This window comes from Apodemus sylvaticus, chromosome 14, assembly GCF_947179515.1.
Source record: "Apodemus sylvaticus chromosome 14, mApoSyl1.1, whole genome shotgun sequence".
NCBI classification, from domain to species: Eukaryota; Metazoa; Chordata; class Mammalia; order Rodentia; family Muridae; genus Apodemus; species Apodemus sylvaticus.
This window is the reverse complement of record NC_067485.1, coordinates 47047465-47069067: the sequence shown is the minus strand read 5'-3', so window position 1 is coordinate 47069067 and position 21603 is coordinate 47047465. Positions and strand designations below refer to the sequence as shown.

General features: G+C 40.5%; 1 protein-coding gene across 1 annotated transcript in view; it reads right to left on the bottom strand.

The window, feature by feature from the left end:
* The window catches only part of Epdr1 (ependymin related 1), a 31984-nt gene extending 10687 nt beyond the window's left edge, over positions 1-21297 (bottom strand). The window contains exon 1 of the mRNA XM_052157290.1: positions 20769-21297. Coding sequence (XP_052013250.1) covers positions 20769-21037 — 269 coding nt within the window. The 5' untranslated portion in view covers positions 21038-21297. The remainder of the gene's footprint in view (positions 1-20768) is intronic.
* Between the last annotated feature and the right edge of the window lie 306 nt (positions 21298-21603).

Below are 21603 nucleotides of genomic sequence, written 5' to 3'. Positions count from 1 at the left end.
TGGTCTCCATGTGTATGAGCACACCTACCCACAAGCACACATGCACACATGCATGCACGCACACTCACTAATACGCACGCCACATATTTACAATGCACCACACACAGAAATGTTTTAAATAGAGCTAATATCTTCTAGCATGCATGTAGGGTCCACAAAGAATAAGCCAGTATTCTCTATTATCTCACAACCTGTTAAGTCTCCAACACAATATTGCCTAACCATTCATTGACTGAGTTTAGAAATGTCAGCAACAAATCTGAGACACAGCCCATGAGTAATTATAAAAACCTCTGCCCATAAGCAAATCCTATCCTATGGTGCTTTTTATGACAGGCTGACCACCCAACATTCTGGCGTATGTACCCTCAGAGTTATACAATGGAATTTTTTTCTCCCTACTGTTAGCATCATGCAAGCTTTTCCTAGGTCCAAGATGTTCAAACTGTGATAACTGTCCCCTGAAGGACTCATATCTATGTATATGGGGACAGCTTCTTGAGCCCACTCACAGCAATCCCAAATCCATCCTACCGTCTATATCTCCCATACAGACCTTGGTACCATCACTTGGGCTTACTGTCCTACATGAGAATATGGGACCTAGTGTGCCATATTCAGACTGCTCTGCGTGTGTAGAATTGGAACTGAGGGCCTATTGGTCAGCCTCTTTGTGTAAATGCACTGTCATATGGGAACTCGGAAGCTGTGGGGATGATTTCTACCATATGAAATGAGTAAGACTAAAAGAACAAATGGGCAAGAAGAAAGAACTAGCCGGCTGGGGTTCCAACATCTGCATCATTTTCTGAGGTGCTCGGCGACTCCCCTAGGGCATGTTTACCTTTCTTTGTTCTTAAAAAGCTTTATTTTTGGCTTGTGACTTTGTAGGGCCCATGACCAGTGCTCATTTCTGATAGAGTCAAGGAAATTGGGGCTCCAGGTAGAGTCCAAACCAAGAATTCTGTTTAATCAGCTTTCAAGTGAAGGCCCAAGTCAACAAGGAGTGAGGAAGAAAGGTGGACTCGGCTCACAGCTCCACAGGACCTGCTGCTTTGGGACCTACAAAGCAAGGCATCAGGGTGGGAGCATGGACGGCAGCAATTCAAAGTGTAGAACAATGACCAATTCTAGAGACTAATGACAAGTGGGCTACTTATGGCACATCCACACTGAACAAAGTATACAGTTGCCTTATTGCATTTCTTCTTGCATCAACCTGAGGCTTGATGAGACTGGTTCAGGATGCTTGGAAGGAACACATCTGTGGCAAGCCTGTGCCTCCAGCATTATTGCACAAGAAAACAACTAATTCAGCTTCTCACTGTTATGCTGCTAACTTTGACCACCAAGATATGTGATAATACCCATCTCTCCCTGAGCAACCAGCCATCATGGGTGAGCAATACATTGTGATGCTAGGAATATCCTGTTATCTAGTGTTGGTTTTAATAACTTCCATTACCCATTAGGTGCTTTTAAATATTTTACATGTATTTGAAGCTTCTTTCCTCTACCATCCAAGTTCCAGTGAGGAAAAGCAAGTAGCTAGGCTTGGTGGCAAACAGCTTTATTTGTTGCGATACCTTGGCAGCCTTGACCTAGAAATTTTCAATAAAAATCACTTCTTTAATCATTTCACTAGAGGTTCGTATGATAAAACTAACGGCAGAAGAAATGACATCTGTCTATGTTGCCTAATCTGTGCAGAATCTCTCTACTCTCAAAGCCCCACATATTAAGTGTACAAGCACCATATCCTGTTTAGTCACTGAGAGTTCCTTCCAGCCAGTATCTGCTCACACAATACTACTGATCTTTGAATGCTTGGTGAAACTATGGATCTTTGAATGCTTGGTGACTTTATGATAGCAGATATCATAGGCTCACTGTGGGCTCTCTTGATCAGACTTGATGGGACCAGAATGAGGCAATAGATGTTGTTCTGGGATGGCCTTTCATCAATCACAGCCTCTCATGTTTACAAGATCATAAAGTAATGTTGCTATTTCTAGCTGAAATTAATATCATAGGTTCTGTTCACTGCTCTTATATTTATCTATCTCTTCTATTAAAATAAAAATAGCATGTTTCCAAAATTAATAATGGAAATAAGTCGACTCCCTATGCAGTTATACTTTCAGATTAATAATCATTAGCTTCTTTTGGTTCTGTTTGTTCTAAATTTAGAAATGATATATTTTTCTCCCTTGGTTTAACTTTATTATTTAAATGTGAGAATGTCATGTTTTAAAACTCAAAATCCTCTCGAGAAGCATATTGAGAGAAATCTCTCTCCTGCTCCAGTCTCTTCCTTTCTTCCCCACATGCCTTATGGATACTTTTCATCAGCTTCAATTTTTTCCGGTTTGTTGCCATTTTTACATGGACAAAAGCACCATAACAAATAACTTTGTTCCGTTCTGTTTGGGAAACACAACATCATCTGAAACAGAATACCCAGGTCAAAAGGTGAGAATATCAGTGGTTGCTTTAAACATTACCAGATTTCTCTCCATTCGTCTGTTCTGTTTTGTACTTTTACCAGCAATACATGAGTGCTTGCTTTCTTTACAGCCCTGCCAAAAGAGGATGCTGCCAAAATTGTATCTGTGCCCATCTGATAAGCAGGTTAGAGAATAAGAATCTCAAGGCTATGCTTTAGGTCTTTAAAAAGGAGAGGGGAAAAAAAGCCCTTACAAAAGACACAAATCTAAAGCATAATGCTTGATTAGTTTACACAGGGCATAGTCTAGGAGGTCACGGGCATATTAAAACAATAGAGAAATCAGGCTCCCCGCTTTCTGGGTGCTGTCCTTAGGATGAGTGAGGTGGTTTTTATTAATGCAGGGCAGTTGAACACGCCATCACCTGTCTAAACAACATCTTGCTTTTCCTCGAAAAACAACTATCTTCTATCAAGTTTAGTCACATTATCTCCAGTTTTTTTGTTTTTTTTTTATTATTATTAATTTGCCCTTTATGTCTTAGTTACAGATGTTCTTAGCTCTAGTTTTACAATAAAAAGTATTTTTCAATTTAAATACCTATTTTATTGCTTCTGAATTTTTTTCATTTCTAAATTATTATCCATAGCATGTTTATAAAGGGATGGCTCCATGCTCCCTGTGTCTGTTTTTTTTCCTCCTATATTGAGAACTTTAAGTGAATTTGAAATCTATTTTCACACATGATTTAATATCTGAAACGTAATTTTATTATGTTACAGTTGCTCCAAGAGCATTGTCAACCAGTCCATCTTTCCTTGGTGATATAAGAGCAAATCCCCATCTGTCCCTGGATCTACTTCAGGACACTTCTATCTTGCTGGGTTGCCTGTCTGCTCATCAAAGTCACACTGGTTTATTTAAAAACACCTATAGTACTCATCAGCAATTGTTTTCTTCTTTGTTAGAGTTTTACTAGATATCTAGATCTAAAATTTCCAAATAAATTTTAAAAATGAACTGTTTAGCTCAAATCAACTAACCCTAAGATAATAATTTTATTTTGAGTTAAATGTATGTATTACTACTGAATGAATAATAATATGTAAAGACATTCTATCCCTCCAAATATGTGTGCCCACTTTTGATTTTATGGTTCAGTAATAATTTTTTTTCTAACACGTTTTGCGCATTTCTTTTAATTATTCTTTATCTTTTGTTGATAGAATAAATTAAATCTTTTCTTGACTGTTAAGTTTATAGCAGGTCATTGTTTATATAAATGGAGAGTATAGAATTCATTATACTCAGCCATCATACTAAATTCATATTGCTTGAATTTAGTTTTGGTTTTTTATTTTCAAAGCCAACTACATTGTTTCCTTGAAAAAGATGTGTCTACACTTCTCCGTCTGTGTTAGCGCTCATCATCTAAGCACTTTCTCTGGCTATAAAACCAGCATCATTAAATGGAGTAGAAAGGACAGATCCTTCACTGAGTGGCAGAAAGAATACAAATTCAGTATTAAAATACATGGGTTTTATTTATCATGCTAAGAAAGTAGCATCATTTCCTGTAAAGTACCTTCTATCAGTCATGTCTATTGAATTTGATCAATTGTCTTTCCATCAAACTAAGGACATTCTCACATGCACCTTGTCTTAAGGTGTATTAAGATTTCTTTTTTTTTTTTATATGTAAACCTATTTTTTATTCGATATATTTTTTATTTACATTTCAAATGATTTCCCCTTTTCTAGACCCCCACTCCCTGAAAGTCCCATCAGACCCCTTCCCTCCCCCGGTTTTCCCACCCAACCCTTCCCACGCCCTTGTTCTGGTTTTGCCCTATAATGCTTCACTGGGTCTTTCCAGAACAAGGGGCCACTCCTCTGTTCTTCTTGTACCTCATTTGATGTGTGGATTATGTTTTGGGTATTCCAGTTTTCTAGGCTAATATCCACTTATTAGGAGTGCATACCATGATTCACCTTTTGAGTCTGGGTTACCTCACTTAGTATGATGTTCTCCAGCTCCATCCATTTGCCTAAGAATTTCATGAATTCATTGTTTCTAATGGCTGAATATACTCCATTGTGTATATATACCATATTTTTTGCATCTACTCTTCTGTTGAGGGATACCTGGGTTCTTTCCAGCTTCTGGCAATTATAAATAGGGCTGCTATGAACATAGTGGAACATGTATCCTAGTGGAACATGTATCCATAACAAGATTTCTAAAAAATAAACTATTCTTGCATCCCTCTGATAAATATTTCTTGATTCTGCTGTATTTTTTAATGTACTTTATATAGTTTATGTACTATTGGACTATCATTGCTAGTGAGGAGATTTTAATCATCAGTTACATAATATTTATAAGGGAGATCACAGTATTTTTAGCAGAGTACCATTTATCTTGTGTATATATTGTGAGCTGGTTTTCAATTCACTGTATTCAAATGGTCTATATAGAGGGATTGCTCTAGGAAGGTCTCCTTTTATGAGCTAGTACTGCTTCCTGTAAATAGGTCATCACATCACAACTAGATGTGAAGGCTTACACATGTGTTTGCACCCAAGTATGTAGTAGAAAGTTATTGACCTTCAAAAGAGGTACGACAGGCATTTTTGCTTCTTCACCTCATCTTCCTCTCAAAATGGAAGCTAGGAGAATCATATAACTCATTCTTGCTTGCGTTTTGAGCTAAAAGCATAATTAGCTCTGGCCTTGCAGACTGTAGGGAAAGTTGAAAAAGGAATAATGGAGATTTCTCTTAGAAAATTGGACAAGGCTGCTTGTCCAATTCTACTGTATGTATTTCTGTCTTTGAATGTAGTTGGATAAAGACATGGTGCTTGTATGTCAATGTGCCAGCTGGCAGCTCTGAGACATCCTGGAAAGGGAATAGCAACAGACAGAGGAAAGACTGGGGTTTTGAAGAAACTTGCATGACACTTAGAAACATGTGTCACAAATACATCAAAGAGTTCTGAGCAGCAAACCTCTCCTAGTACCAGCTTTTCTGACACTAGTTCAGTATCACTAATGGGTACTTAAAACCTCGCATCACAGACACTGCATGGAACCCTTATGGAAGTTGTATAGGAGTCTTTCCTTGCAGAATGAGCAAAGCCCAAGCATTTGGCTAATCTTAGACTCTAAAATATTGAAGTCAAGCCTGGTGGTGAGTTAACCTAACTAGGTACTGCCTGAAGAGCTAAAATAAAAGTGTTTTCTGGCTTGAATTGGGATATTCAGGAGAAAGGTGAAAAGCCTGAAGTGGAGTCTACACACTGGCAAATTCAGCTGATTGTCACTAACACTTGTATTTTAAAAATCATATTTAAAAACATATATGCATTTTAGATTATAACTTAGTAGTGAATATTGGGGTCAGTATTAGACTCAAAGTCTGCTCATCTATCAGACTTATTCCCACTCCCTCCACAAAGGAAGCAATGGCTCCCCACCCACTCATAACTATATAACCATCTCAGACACTAAATTACAGACAACGGAGTGCACTGATATAATTTAATCACAGAAGGACTTTGGCTTCTATGGAAGCTATTGGTCAAATCTTGGATTTATTTAACATGCAATAAGTAGATTAGTAATCTTAGCTCTCAGGAGGAAAGTCTGAGCTTCAGCCACTTGCAATCTGGCACACACAAAGTGTGAGTTACACCCTACAGTAATGATGAGACACAAAAAAGAAAAGCACTTGGAAAATTCACTGTAGACTTTCTGCCAATCACATATAACTAAAAGAAAAATTAGATTATTTAAGAAGGCGGTCTGAGGTTAAAGTTAAATAAAAGTATAATTTATGTGTGTAATGTAAGAAGCCATAGGTGGCCGACCTTCAGTCCTTGGACACTAGTTCAAAAGGAAAAGAAATGCTCAAAAAATTGAAGTGCTTTCTCTTCCAAAAATACAGCTTGATGGATGCTGGCACATGTAGGAATATTCTTTCATCTGATGGTAGACACTGCATTCTTTCCTTGAGGCAATAGTTCAAGCTAATTACAGACACTCAGAGGAATGGCCTCGTTAGTACTGAAGAGACCGTGCTGCCATGAAGCATAATGTTTCTCCAGCTATGGCCCAGGGACGGGATGGGTGGGGGCAGTGAAGCTGGGCTTGCAGTGAGCCCTCAGGTTTTAAGCGGGTAAGTATCCTTTCCCAGCAAGCTGAAATAGAAACTCACATACACACATTGACAGGCCATTTAATAAAACCCTTGAAAAAAAGGAAGTCAAGATAAAAATGTAGTGGTGTTAGCACAAGCCAATTCAAGGAAGAGAAAGTAGTGAATAATGGTGATGATGGTGATGAAGAGAAGATTCTCAAGATATTATTTTGACAAGAGAAATTTAAAAATGAAGAGATGGATGAAACTGTTAAAAACAAGATTAAACCTCTAGAAATAGATGATAAGGAGACATAGGGATAGCCAAAGGTAGACTAGTTTCCTAGCATATGAAAGTCTTTGGGTTCAAGCCAGAAAACTGCAAAATTTCAACTTGTTCAAGAAACAAGATTTAAAATTTTTAGTGTTAGACCTGACTTAGAGACATCAAATTTAAAAACAATAGAAAAAAAAACACTTCAAAATGAGGGTAGAGAAAAGCATATTCAAATTAAATTTAGGGCGGCAGAGGTTGTCAAGATGGTACAATACTTGCTATGCAAGAATAAGAACCTGAGTTCAATTCCCAGCACCTGCTCCAAAAAGCTGAGCCCAATGGAGTGTTTATCCAAATGCAGGGAAACAGAGACAGGAGGACCCCTAAAACATGACCAAGCTCCTTCGATACCGGAGAGAACACATACTTTACAGAAATCCCTCTGTGGGGAGCCAAGGGAAGTTGTTGATCTTTCAGGAGCTGGATCCAGGATCGCAGATGAGGAAACATGGCAAACAACACACGTTAAATTCTTTTCAGTGTGGTAAGTGGGACTTAAATAAATACCTGCTTTGTTCAATAGGGACTGTACTCATGTTAGAAAAACCAGACCCCCAAACTTTCTTTTTCAACTCCTTAAGGAAAATTAAGATCTCATAATGGTGGCTTCTCTGGGGCCCTAAGAGTACACAGGCCAAACCTGGAGCTGTCAGGAGCTCCAGTCTCCACAATCACAGGGTGTGTGACCGAGTGGGCAGAGAGAGGACATGGGTCTGAAATGAAGAGCTCCTAAGTTGTGCAGAGGCTAGCACCCAACAGGGCATCTCCATGGATGTTAAGGCTGGAGATGTTAAGTTCTTCCTCCAGAACTCTTTGCTCCTAAGGATGTGAGCCTGTGAGACCATTCCTGGTCCACTGTGTTCTTTCTTCTGAAGTGGAACTTCCATTCTCCCACACTGGACTCAACCAGACTTCTCTGCCAGAGTTTTGTTCGGGTCTCTGAGAGCTTAGTGAAGCGCAATTTCTCCCTCAGAAGACAAGTCTGCTTTTTGAGGAACTCCAAGCAGTAAGACTTTAGATTCCAGGTGACTCACGAAGTGTCTCATCAAGATACAAAGTGAATGGTTCAGAAGCCATGGAGCCCATGCAGCCCGTGGAATGGCCTGCTTCACTCATCACAGCCATCTCTACAAGTATATGCTAGCTCAGGTACATTATCAAAAGAATTACACATCATTATGTATCCAAACTCAGTTCAAAAAAGTGAAGGTGATGTCATGTTAGACAGTCTGTTATATGAATCACAGAATTGGCCATATTTTACTCACAAACTAGAAAGCTTTCTTTATAAGATCTACCAGTGATTATTCACTGAAATGATCAATGTCCTTGTTAAACTAGCATCTTTTCAGGGTCAATGGTGAGTTATAACCTTATTCACCACAGACAGAACCAAACCACAAAAGTATGACATCACCACCCCAGATGTGCTATTCTGACCATCTATTTCTTGTTTTTAGTACCACAGATCACTACACACACTCAGACTCCTTACAGATGTGATATGGAAAGTTGGATGCTCATAGTCTGTTGGTTGGAAACACTGTATGGAATAATCTGTCTAAAAATCAATCTGATTAACCGTTGAAAACTTTTCAGATGTGCAAGTCAATTAATATTATTTTCATATCTAGGAACTTATCAAAATAAAGTTAAAAATATTTAATATACATTTGCACAAAAATATAAGGCTATGCATTTTACTGTCAGTTACTAGTTAAAAACAGAGGTAAGGGAATGTGGTAGTCCCATGATAAGGGATTTCCTGAGTAAGTTATGCAATACCTTTAGCTCATGCTTGCTTATCATTTAGTAGCATGAGGTTCATGAACAACAAAAATCACATTGCATATTTCCATTTTACTTTTCTGTAATAGGTCTGGAGATTAAACACATGGAATACAGGCCTCCTAAGTTCAGCTAAAGCTTGGCTCTGTATTTCCGCTTTAAAAATATAAATACAGGAATAGGAAAAAAACTGGAAAACACAAGTACCATGGCTGTAAATTCTGGTTGAAGGACTATGAATGGACTAAAACAAATATTTTATTTGCTTTCAACACTGTCTGGATTTTTCTGTCATGAACATGTATAATGCTAATAACACCAAATTCATAAACAACACATATTATGCATGGATTTATTATTACATCTGTACCTGACACATTTATTGAAACTGACTCTCTGCCTAGAATGCCTTAGTACAAGGGATCCGGTAGTATACTGGTACCACACACATATCCTCTCAATTCACAGAAAAAAGCCATCGTGAAGGCTAGGCGAGTTAGCTGATGAGACAAGGACAAGCCATGAAAGTAGCCAAAAGAAGGGAGCATGGGACATGATGGGGAGGTCCCTGTGGGGAAGACCTTATGGGGAGGGAGGCTTGTACTGTGTGATTACAGAGGCCCCTTGTGAGGGTATGGTTGGTTAAAATCTGAAATGAGAAGGAACTAGGAGCTCAGAGGTAATGTAATCAGACTTGTCAGGTTGGGTGAGCTTGGACATGTGCTACATCTGAAAAGCAGCCAGTAATAATGCAGTGTCCATTACAGGATGCATCCTGTGTGCACTGTGAAAATCTCAAATATTCAGGTGGCATAGTAGTAACTAGGCACCACGAAAAATTTTGAACGATCTTCATCATTGTGTCTTTGTTCATTTGTTTAGATGTCCTTCTATCATGAGTAACTGTCACTCACTTCTTTTTTTTTATGTTCAAAGTTTTAATCAACAAATTTAGACCACAGTACACCCCATTAGATGAAAGACAGATTTGTAATTTCTTTCTTATTTTAAGAGATTTGCTAGATGTCCTAAAATTATTTTGGGATTAGATTTTTTTATTTCATTCGATATATTTTTTTATTTACATTTCAAATGATTTCCCCTTTTCTGGTCCCCCACTCCCTGAAAGTCACATAAGCCCCCTTCCCTCCCCCTATTCTCCCACCAACCCCTTCCCACTTCCCTGTTCTGGTTTTGCCTTATACTGCTACACTGAGTCTTTCCAGACCAGGGGCCATTCCTCTGTTCTTCTTGTACCTTATTTGATGCATGTATTATGTTTTGGGTATCACTCACTTCTTAACTGACTGGATCAAACAGCCAGAGTCAGGGTCTACCCTAAGATGCTGGAGAGAGAGCAAAGCCATGCAGAAATCTCTGACCTCCTTCCTGACTGCAGGTGAAGCAAGACTAATGATAAAATATAAAAATAATAAACAATATGCTAGATAATAACAAATATGACTTGTAATACTTGACTATATAATACACTGATGGGGTATAGGAGGATGGTGAGAGGGAAGAGAACCCATTAAACAATAGAGTAGTTATGAATGAAAAACGTTTTTTAAGTAAGTGGGAATAACCAACAGAAGTTCCAGCAAATTAACCTGCCTAGTCTATGGGCTGGCATCAAAGACAAAAAGATAGGACATGGAGGGTCCAGGTGTCAGCCCCACAGGGACATCTATGAAGAAGGCATTGAATCTAAAGCAGATAGAGCTGCATGACACAGACATTTATCTGAATACAATCACTTAGGTCATCATACTTGCAAACAGCAGACCAGAACAAAACTATGGGTATAACAGGAGGATTACAAAACTCCAGGTCTGAAACAGTGACAACTAAGACTAGGGTGATAAAGAAGGTGTAACCAGATACTGTGTAGCTTTTGAAATCAGAATTGATTGGATTTATATCCTGCCTCCTTGGAAGCAGGCAAGAGAGAAGAGAAGGATGACCCGTGGGTCTCTGCTGACCAAGCAGAGCCACTGTACCTAAGATAAAGAAAGGGGAAGTTGAGTTTATGTCTTTGGTTCTTTGGTTTGGGTTTGGTTCTGGTTAGTTTGATTACATGCAAAGGAAACATTCATTTGGACATGCTGCATTCATATAAAGGAAGACATCAACCAGGCAGATGGGTCCATACATAGGATCAGGGAGATCTCTGGACAGGAACGAAACATGTGGGTGATACTGCCCTCCCCCGTGAAGAGGTGACATTTAAAACCATGGCTTACATGAACTCACCAAGATAGAGGGTTCAGAAAAAAAAAAGTAAAGGGATGGAAGGCCCAGCCCTGACCTTTCATTAGCAGTGCAGAGAGAAAGAAGAGCTAAGCAGACTAAAAAGAGGAAATGAGGCAGGGGATGGACAATGGCTGAGTTGGTAAGAATGAGGACTGGAGTTTGGAGTCCCAACACCCACAAAAAAAAAGTTGGCCATGCTGGCACACACCTGTAATCCCAGTTCCTGGCAAGGCTGAGATAGGAGATGCACTGGCAGCCAGTCGGGGGGAATCCATGAGCTCCAGTGACAGAGTGGGAAGGAAGCCAACATTGACCACTGGCTACATGCATACACATTCACACATGTAAACATGTACACACACACACACACACACACACACACACACACACACACACACACACTGGAGGGGGGGAAGAGAGACAAGTAAATAGAATTGTTTAGATGTGGGGAAGTACTGAGTACAAGAATCAGGGCTGTTGAGGAACTGAGGTTGTTTAAAGCTTGTGGTCCTTCCCAGAACATTCTCCATGGAACTGTGTGACAGTTTGATTGGAGAGGTTTGAGAGAGCCTTCCGTCCATAAATAAGGACTGGACAGAGATTGGACTTATGTGAGATATACTTTAAATAAGAGGGGGGAATGAGGTTTCCACTGCTAATCTTTAAGAGACTCTTTTTCCTTAAAGATGAGTAAATAAAAATTTGTGAAGGAAGGAATGAGAAATTTTTACTGGAATTGGGAAATATAAGACTATCTCATTTTTTTTCCAGGAAGAATAAACCACTAATTGGTGGCATATTTTCAGATCTTTGGGCTTGTGGCCCTGACCACCTTCTCTAAGGTCAGACTTACAAAGAAAAAGCTCAATGTTATTGAAAAGAAGATGTTTCCAGAACAGTATGGTGACCACTTCTGATGACTTCCATTCATAAAGGTTTTTTTTTTTTTTAGTTTTGTCTTGTTTTTATTCTTCTTGGCTCTGTTCAGCTATTTTTATGCCTTTAGTAAAAGGAATAAATCCCTGAGCTCCAAGGTCTCTAGACCCTCTTGAAGCAACTTTTGGTTCTTCTAAGAATGTCTCCTTTTCTGAGAAAATGTCAGTATTGCAAATCAATATGGTTTATTTTGGGAGGGTCAGGATGCCAAAAGTAGTACATTTTCCTTAGTTAATTAAAAAAAAACAAAACAGCATTTCTAGCTATCAGAAATGAAGAAAGAGAACACAGGTCAAGGAGAAGCCATGCCCAAGCCTTAAAGTTTTAAAATTCCAATCTGTGTAAAACAAGGTGAAGTCTACATCCCTGAGACTTACAGATACTCTCTGCAGGCCTATGGTAATGCCAGATTGATAAATTCAATACAAAGCAAATATCCAGGAACAATGTGACTTGCCTTTCTTCTTCCTCTGCTTGAACAATATAGACTAACACCATTAAAGAGACCCAACTATTTCTGTAAGACTGATCTTGGGCACGGTGGGGAGGGAACGTCCTAGCTGCATGATTGGTCTTCAGTGAATCTGTGGATGAGGTTTTCTTCGTTTATTGTATGAGAAGGGAGCTGCAAAACTGATGGGGTCAAGTAGAGAATCCACCATGTTGTGTTGAACTGGAATAGAAAGGGCCACAGAATTCTGTCCATAATAAGGACTGGAATTCTAGAGACAAAGATTTAAATGTATGCATATTTGTGAATGGGTGCATGAGAGTGTACCTATGCATGGGTTTGTGCATATGTAGAGTGTGTGTGTGTGTGTGTGTGTGTGTATGTGTGTGTGTGTGTGTGTGTGTGTGTGTGTGTTATGGCCCCTTACTCCTTGTCAGCAGTGCCTGAGAACAATGAGTACAACTAGACCACAGACTTTGGTTTCCAAGTGTTTTTCTCCAGTATCTGTAACCAGGACTTCTTGAGGAACAACTTATTGCAGGAGAAATAAGATGATTGTGGAATATTTTACTCTGCCTCTAAAGAATGAGAAATGTTCTAAAAACTATAAAAGACAACTGGAAGAGGCTGCTCTGGGAAACTGGGAAGGCAAAACAAACAGGGAATACAATGAGATCCCTCAGTCTGTACTGAAACAAAGAAGTACATTTAGAGTTTGATGGAGAATTAGAATGAAGAAGATAGAAAAGTATCTTCCTACAAAATTACTTATTATGAAGGAAAAGGGTATCACTTCACAATGATACAATATGATAGACAACTTTATGTGGCTAGAGTGGTCATACAGATACAATACAGTCTTAGCTTTGACAAACCCTATACTAAGTAAGTTGAACATGAATACAAGACACCAGAGGAACACTGAGTAAAACACCAGAGTAGTAATCTTTAAAAATACCATCAGCAAGAAAGACCTCAGGAATTGTTCTAGACAAAAAGAGATCAGAGACACAGTACCCCAGTGTCATGCTTATATTCTGTATTCTTCTGCTGTAAAGAGCATCCAAATGTTAACCAACAGAACCTGGAAATACCTGGGTTTCAGGCAGTAAAATAGAGCCAATGTTGACTCTCTGATTCATTGTTGTATTGAAGGCACAGACAATGAATGTCCTTGCTTGCAGAAAACATACACCACAGTATCTGAAGACCATGTGCATATCTGGTGGTCAATGAACTCCCCAATTGTTTAGAAATTAAAAGAAAAATCTCTTTGTACTGTAAATGTAAGCAGAAGATAATTTCAAAAAATAAAGAAAGATAATGCGTTTGGTAAAGAATCATTATCTTCTTTCTCAAATGCACAAGAATTGATCTTAAAGGAGCTTTCCTGTAAGCAACTCCGTTCAATTCTTATGATCATGGAGTGTCAGGGAAAAGAGGTGGGTGTTGGGCTCAGTACCAAAGCACTGAATGGTCGCTTTTTCTTTCTGCTCTTGAGGACAAGCTTAAATGAAAAGGAGGGGGAGAGAAAGAAGCTTAAATTCACACAAACGACAGGGAGGAAAAAAATTTTAGAATCTATGCCATATCATTGTAGAAAGCAATCAGCTGAATATAACAAAAGCACCAATATGCTTTCATGATATTGGCAATCTTACATCTTCTAAACAAAAAAAAAAGTGAAATAAATGATTCACACCCTATGGCTGTCTAACATCCTTCCCTCACAGTTTTCAACCAGACACAGTTAGTTTCATACAGCAGCAGAGAAGCTAAATGTTATTTTGTTCTCTAGAAACAACTAAGATCCGACATGAAACAATCATAACTTGAATGAGAACCCATTTGCTACTCAATCTGTGATGTACTTTTTATTACATATAAATAAAAATTTCTGGTGGAGTACATACGATCAACCCCTGAGCAGCCTTATTAAATGCTATCACCATGTGTACTCCTCCAGTGACTCTGCCTCCACATGTGTAGCTTCATTAATCCAAAGACACCATTGGTAAGTAGCAGTATGTTATTGGTGGCCTGTAGGATACATTCACATATACTTTGCTCCCCTCACATAAAATCACCATATTGATTAAATTATAAAAATAATCAGCCTGCTTTTCCTTCAGCCTTCCCAGTATAATCCCCATGAGTTTAATCCAGAAATCAAAAGAGACAGTTGGAACCAGAAAACAAAATAGTATCAATTACTAATTTTTCCTATTCATGGTTCAGGCTTGTCTTATCTGAAGCTCATAAACTATTTTAATCTTTTCCATCATCTCAGGGAACAGAGATCCTGGAAAATCCTAGTCATTCCGCGGTAACTATCACTGGGATTTTCCGTAACTATCTGGATGGGGAAGGAGGCTCTTAAGAAGTTGATCCAATTCTACACTTATGTCTCAACTTACTAGTAAATACAAAGAGACAACCGTCATGTTTTTTTCAAATAACATCTGGTTCCTTGGCCATACTGCTGTTATTTGAAACCATTTTGAGTCTGTACTAACAAATCTGTGCATAAAGAATATAAATAATATCCACACATTAAATGCTCCTTTCGGCACCTGATTTAGAGCAAGGGACAGGACTGTGAGAGAGACCCATGGGAAGAAGAATTCGACTGCTTTCTACAAGCCATACTGTAAAACCAGCACATGATGGTATAATGGGGATGCACCCTGAGGATGTGAAATCTAGGTCAGCAAGATTGAGGCTGTGCCTTACAAGTATAGTGTACATGTCTGAACCCACACTAATTAGTTATTAAGTTATGAGGAAAGAGACTTCCTGACACAAACTTGAATGATGCCAACTTGTGTACTGTTCAGAGCGGGGAGAGTCCAGACCAACAGAATGGATAGTAGGGAGTAGCAAGGAGACTGCACAATTGCAAAATAAAGGCATTGTTTTTACCTTCAATTTCACCTACATCTTAGTTGGGGTTTCTATTGATGTGATGAAATACCATGACCAAAAGCAATGTGGGGAGGAAAGGAGTTATTTCAGCTTACAGCTTGCAGTCCATCATCCAGGGAAGGCAGGGCACGAACCTGGGAACAAGAAGTGGAGCAGAGGCCATGAATTGAGTGTTGCTTACTGGCTTGCTCCCTCTTGGCTTGTTCAGCCCACATTCTTGTGGACCACACAGCCCCTAGTTGGCTGGACCCTCTTTTATCACTTATTAAATCAAGAGAATGCCCCAAAGGCCAATATGGTGGGGGGCATTTGATCAACTGAAGTTCCCTCTTCTCAAATGACATTAGCTGTTAGCTTATGTCAAGTTGAAAAAATCCACTCGGCACAATTGACCCTTGTCAAGTTGACATACAAATACATCACTATTCAACGACATCCTTTCTTTTCTCATTTGTCCCCAAGGTGTCATGTTAATATTCCTATCATAATATAAGCATTCCAACTTTTAAAAGTCCCACAGGCTTCAAAATTTTACACAATTTAGAAGTCTGGGCTCTTTAAAATATTAAGACTCTTTTAAAGATCAGAGCCTCTCTAACACTTATCTCTCTAAAATTCCAAAGTCTCTGTACAATTCCAAACTCCCTTAACTGTGGTCTCCTATTTTGACAAGTTACATACTTCTTATTTCAGAAAAGAGAAGCCAGGGTACAGGTACAACCAGAATAATGCAAAACCAATGTCCAACACTGTGAAAAGCTCAGTGTGGGGCGCCTGGGCTCACTCAGTGTTTTCATCATCACCAAGGCTCATCCAAGGACTCCACATCTCCATCTCTGCCTCATAGGTTCACCAGTGGCCTCTCCTGGCCTTGCATGGCGACAAGCCTGCTCTCCAAGACTCCACACCTCACAACCAGAATGATCTGAGAAACTCAAGTTAGGTGGCTAGCATGTGGTACAACCTTGGCCCCCTCTGGATCACTGCTTCTGTGAACTGAACCCAGGGAAACGTTTCTGAAGAAATTCTGCCTTAATAATGCTGGTCTCTTCTTAATCACAGCTGATTCTTCAGCCCCAGCTGACTAACATCAATTGTACCAGCAAAGCAACGCAATGTTTCACTTTGGTTGTTACTGAATAGTTGAATAACCATAGAGTCTTTAAGGGACTCTCAAACTTTCATCTAGGAACTTTTCAAGACAGGCCTCCACTGTCTACACTGCTTTCCACATTACGTTTTAAAAAAAGCATCCAATGGATTTTCCAGCCCAAAGTTCAAATGTTACCACAATACTCCCAAAAGCATATGGTCAGGTCTATCTCAGCCAATACCCTACTCCTAGTATAAATTTCTATTGTAGTTAAGGTTTCTATCGCTGAACAGCATGACAAAGGCAATTTGGGGAGGAAAGGGTTGTTTTAACTTACATTCCTTTTAAACAGTCCATCATCAGAGTCAGGGTAGGAACTCAAGGGAGGGAGCTGGAAGCAGTAACTGAATCAGTAGACATGAAAGAGTACTGTTAATTGGCTTGCTGCCTTTGTTTTACTCAACCTGATTTATTATACAACCCAAGATCACCTGCCCAGGATTGGCACTACCCTCAGTCAGCTAGCCCCTCCCATATTAACCCTGTATCAATCAAATGTACCACAGGTCAATCTGGTGGGGAAAGTTTTCTCAATTGAGGTTCCCTCTTCCCAAATGGCATTAGCTTGTTTCAAGTTAACAAAAAAACTAGCCCACACTGTGCTCTTCCCCCAGCTTTGAGCCGGCTAAATAGACCTTACTGCTCGCCACAGTTGGACCTTAATGACCCAGGTGGAGTCTTCCACCTTGCTGCACTTGCACTTTCCTACAGGAATAGACTGCCTGCTGAGCTTGCCTGGCAACATAACCCAGCTGAAACAAAGGATGGACTCTGTTGGCTCTCCTATAAACACAGTGCTAAATATTAAACTTTGAGCCTTGATCAGAAACTTTGTCTTGGCTTCATCCTTCTCTCTCATTTCCAGCCCCGTTTCAGGTAACCCAGATAATGCACAGCTGCTGGATGGCCACACAACCTGACAATTGTTAAATATTATCCTGGGAAGAAACATTTATCTATGGTGGAAAAAACTCAATGCCTAGAAGAGACAGTCACCAGGCCTTTGTACATGTACTTACTCCAAGCCTTTGCTCATAACCTCCTGATCATAATTTGGCTCCGCACCTCATTTTGAATCAAGGCGAGAATGATCTAGTCTATCTCAGTGGATGACTGGTCTCCATGCCAGCTATAAAACTTACTAAAATATAGTTTAGCATTTGAGTCTGTGTCCTGAGTCAGTTCTCAGAGGGAGGATACTTATATGTGCCGCTCAATCAAGTGTCTGAGATAAGAGAGGCTGTCAGTGAGACTCTAGACCATGGGAAATGAAATCTACGGAGATGATGATGGTGGGTAGTGATGAAACCACTTTTGACCACTTACGACACACCTTCTCACAACTATGTGATGAGGCAACGTAGCATGTGCTCTGTATACGTAACTTGTAGAATCCTCACAGTATTCTAATAAATGAGTTGTTATACGCATTCCCAGTTTGTAAAAGAGGAAACTGAGTCTCAAAAAGCCACAATAATCTACAAAAGCTCACTTTCAGACCCAGATTCTGAGTACACAGCCAAATGTCTTAAACAATTAATGATAGTCCTTGGGTGAGAGTGGACCCTTGGTCTTCTCCAGGTCACACTGTTTAGTTAGCATCAGCAGTGGACTCTGGTGTTCCAGCTCATGTTTATCATGTCTACTCACCAACAGATAACCAGTGCACAGGTGTCCTAAGTACATGCCGCTTCCTGTCCCACCCTCACTCTGAGTGAAGAGAGCGATCCCTGTTCCATGCCACCAGTACAGTTAGCTCCAGGTACCAATAGTGGCTACTTGCTTGTCTCCTCTTTGTCCCTCCACACCCTCCTGCCTCTGATCACTTATATGTCACAACCTCTTTAACACTTCCCTAACGCAACCACCTGTCCAGTTGCATTCACCTCTGCATCTGAAGCTGCTACAGAACTCTCAAGTGTTTGCTTCTACACTCACTGTGTTGCTCTAGTTTTGTAAATCTCTTGAGGACAAAATCTCAGTCATGCATCCAGTGATCTTTATGCCACCTAATGATGACATTCCAACTGTTCAGACTCCTTCAGCATGGCCTCTCAACCCACTCTGTGCTTTTGTTCCTCATAGTGACTGGGCTGCTGGTCTCAGAATATTGGTCCTGCATGTAAACTCCCACATGACAATCTTCTAAGCCTGGAGTCCATATATATTTATGCCTCTAACAAAGTATTTTCTGTATGTCACCCCTGGTAGATTCCCTTGGGTGTCTGGGGAACACTAATTTAGGATATCACCTTCTCCAGGAAGCCCCGGTCATGTGTTCATCATAGATGTATTTATCATAGGGATAATTAAATGAGACTCCACCTTCAGACTATTAGCCCCTGAAAACCAGGACCCATTCCATTGATAATTGTTACAGTAGCTGCCATGAACAATAGCCTACTGAATGAAGAGTGGATGGATGAATGAATATGAACACGGTATATTATAGATGTCAGAATTCATGCAGCTTTCTTAACTCTCAGTTGTGTGATATAAGGAAAATTTATTAATTTCCCTAGGTCTTAGTGTCTCTATGTGAATGGAAATTATATAACCTACACTGTGATGTTATGAACCCTAAACAAAATTATGTAAAACATGCTAAGTTTCAGCATTAGTACACTATATATGTGTACACTCAAATGATAGATATTATTATGTCCCTCAAGACCCAATGAAAAATATTCATGTTCTTGAAAGTCTTTGCACAGTCTGAATCTTCCATAAAGACACTACTATGTCTCACCTTCCAGGCTAATGTAAAGCTGTCCCTATATAACCAGGGAGGATTGGATCCAGTGCCTCTGTGGATAGCAAAACCCAGAAATGCTCTTGTCCTTGATATAAGAATGACAAAAAACTGCATGCAGCTTACAAATACCCTTCCATATATTCTGGGTTGCTCACAATAACAAATATAATGTAAATGTCATACAAATACGTTCTGTATTGTTTAACAATGATAAGAAAAATAGTATGTATGTGCTGAGTACATAATATGATTTCACATATTTTCTGTACATGGTTTGTTGAATCCTCAAAAGTAGAAAAAATTCAAGAGTATGGTGGGTCTCCTGCCTTTGGTAATGGGTGGTCTTGCACTCTGATAAGGAGGTTCAGAAAGTTGTCTTTCCCCTACTTTAACCAAGAAGCCCAACTCTTTAAATGTTTTTAGGAGGAATAGTATTACCAAGCTTTGTTTTGTGCTAGAAGCTAATGGTTCTGGTTTCCCACCAACCTTACTGCTCCCTGGAGCCTCACACTCTGGCCATCATCACATCTCCTCGTGGTACAAATGGTGTGGAGAGATGTCAGTGTGACTGCATGAAACACGCTGGAAGTTAGCGGAGGGCTGGGCCAGGGAGACAGGTGGTGATCTTAAATTAGAAACGAGGTCTTAAAGGGACCAGAAACAAGGTGACATTCTACAAATGTATGTCCTCTATCGATACAAAATGGAAAGCTAAACAGACGACTGTGTGTGTGTGTGTGTGTGTGTGTGTGTAAATGTGCATGCATTTGTGTGAGCATGTGTCTGATAGATAGCATGCCCTCCCATGTTCCAATTGCTGTGGTCATTAAAAAATAGGTTAAAAAAAACCAAAAAACAAAAACAAACAAACAAAACCAACCAACTAATAAACTGAGAAGAGAGGAGGATAAGTAAAATTGTAGTTTTAAGGTGGCAGTGCATGTATCTAACAGATGTTTCAAGGAGAGAGTACATATGTTCTAATGGGAGTTTTAACTAGTTTTTCAAATGAGAAAATCATCAAGGTGGAAACAAACATGTTCAGATTGTAATAGTGTAATGAGCTGGGAGGAACTTTTAAAAATCATTCCCCCACACCTTTTATAGTGTTGTACTTAGAGCCACATGTTGGGAGAGAGAACCGACTCTATGTTATCCTCTGGCCTCCACACAGGCAACACACACACACACACACACACACACACACGCCCACACACATTGTATTTTAAAATGTTTTCATTGTAAACAAAAATGATAGAATATTCTGTTTGACCCTTCTAGAAAAAAACATGCCCTACACTGCAGGGGACTCCATGTGCCAGGAGCCTGACTCAGCAGTTAAGACATGGGGCTAACTTGGACTTAGAAATGCCTGACTTTTCCATCTTGCCCTTGGTGAGTCCTTTCTTTGCCTGACTCTACCTCACTGGGCAGACCATGCCGCTCCCGCTCCCAAGGGCCCCTATAAAGTTATTGGGGTTAGGGGAGAGCCAGGAGCTGCTGGGGGGGGGGGGTCCAGTTGGGGTGCCAAGCCCCTGAGCTGGCGTTCCCCTGGCCGCCGTCTTGCCCTTCCAAGCCGCCTACCTCTTGCAGGGGATCAGCGCCTTCCTCTCGTCCAGCACCCGCACGCGCTGGTTGAGACCATCGTAGGACAGCAGGGCGCGGCTGTTGTGCCCGCTGCTCTGCTGGTACAGAACCTGACGTCCCTCCCACTGCTGGGGCGCCTGGCATGGCTGCGGGGTTCCCAGGGAGCCCGCCAACCCCAGGCCGCACAGCACCCAGACCCAGAGGCCGCCCAGCAGCCAGGTCCCCCGAGGCCCTTTGACCAGGCGGCGGGGAGCGCGCGCCGGCATCCTGATCTGCGCCCGGGTCAGTGGAGCCGGGGAGGGAGCCGAGGCCCCGCGTGGGCGAGCCGCGTGCTCGTCTGCGCGCAGGCAGAAGGTGTGCTCCGGGACCCGCTCAGGAACCCGGCGCAGGAACCCTGGCCTCTCTGGACTTTCCGTTCTAGAGGCTCCCGGCTTGGGGACTCGGGACACCTGCCTGGGGAAGCCGCGTGAATCACCCCGAGCTCTTTCTGCCCTGGCGGAGGCTTAGTAAAGCTTGTTTTTCCTGCTCTCTGCTGCCAACAGGAAACACAGCGGCAGTGATGCCACTAGCATCCTGAAGGGCATCGCATTAAGAGTTTGGGATTTAAGGGGGCATGCGCTGAGAAGGGATTCCTTTCTCCAAGAACTACAACCCTCAGTGGGATTGATTTCATGGAGGACAGGAGCAAAGCAGGACCGTGGCATGTTCTTTGGTTGCTGTAATTTGTTCCTTGGGAAAATCGCGACTTTTTTTTTTTTTTTTTTTTTTTTTTTTTTTTTTTTTTACAAATTAAAAGTGTCACAAAGGTCCTTTCCTGAAGAAATGACACTAA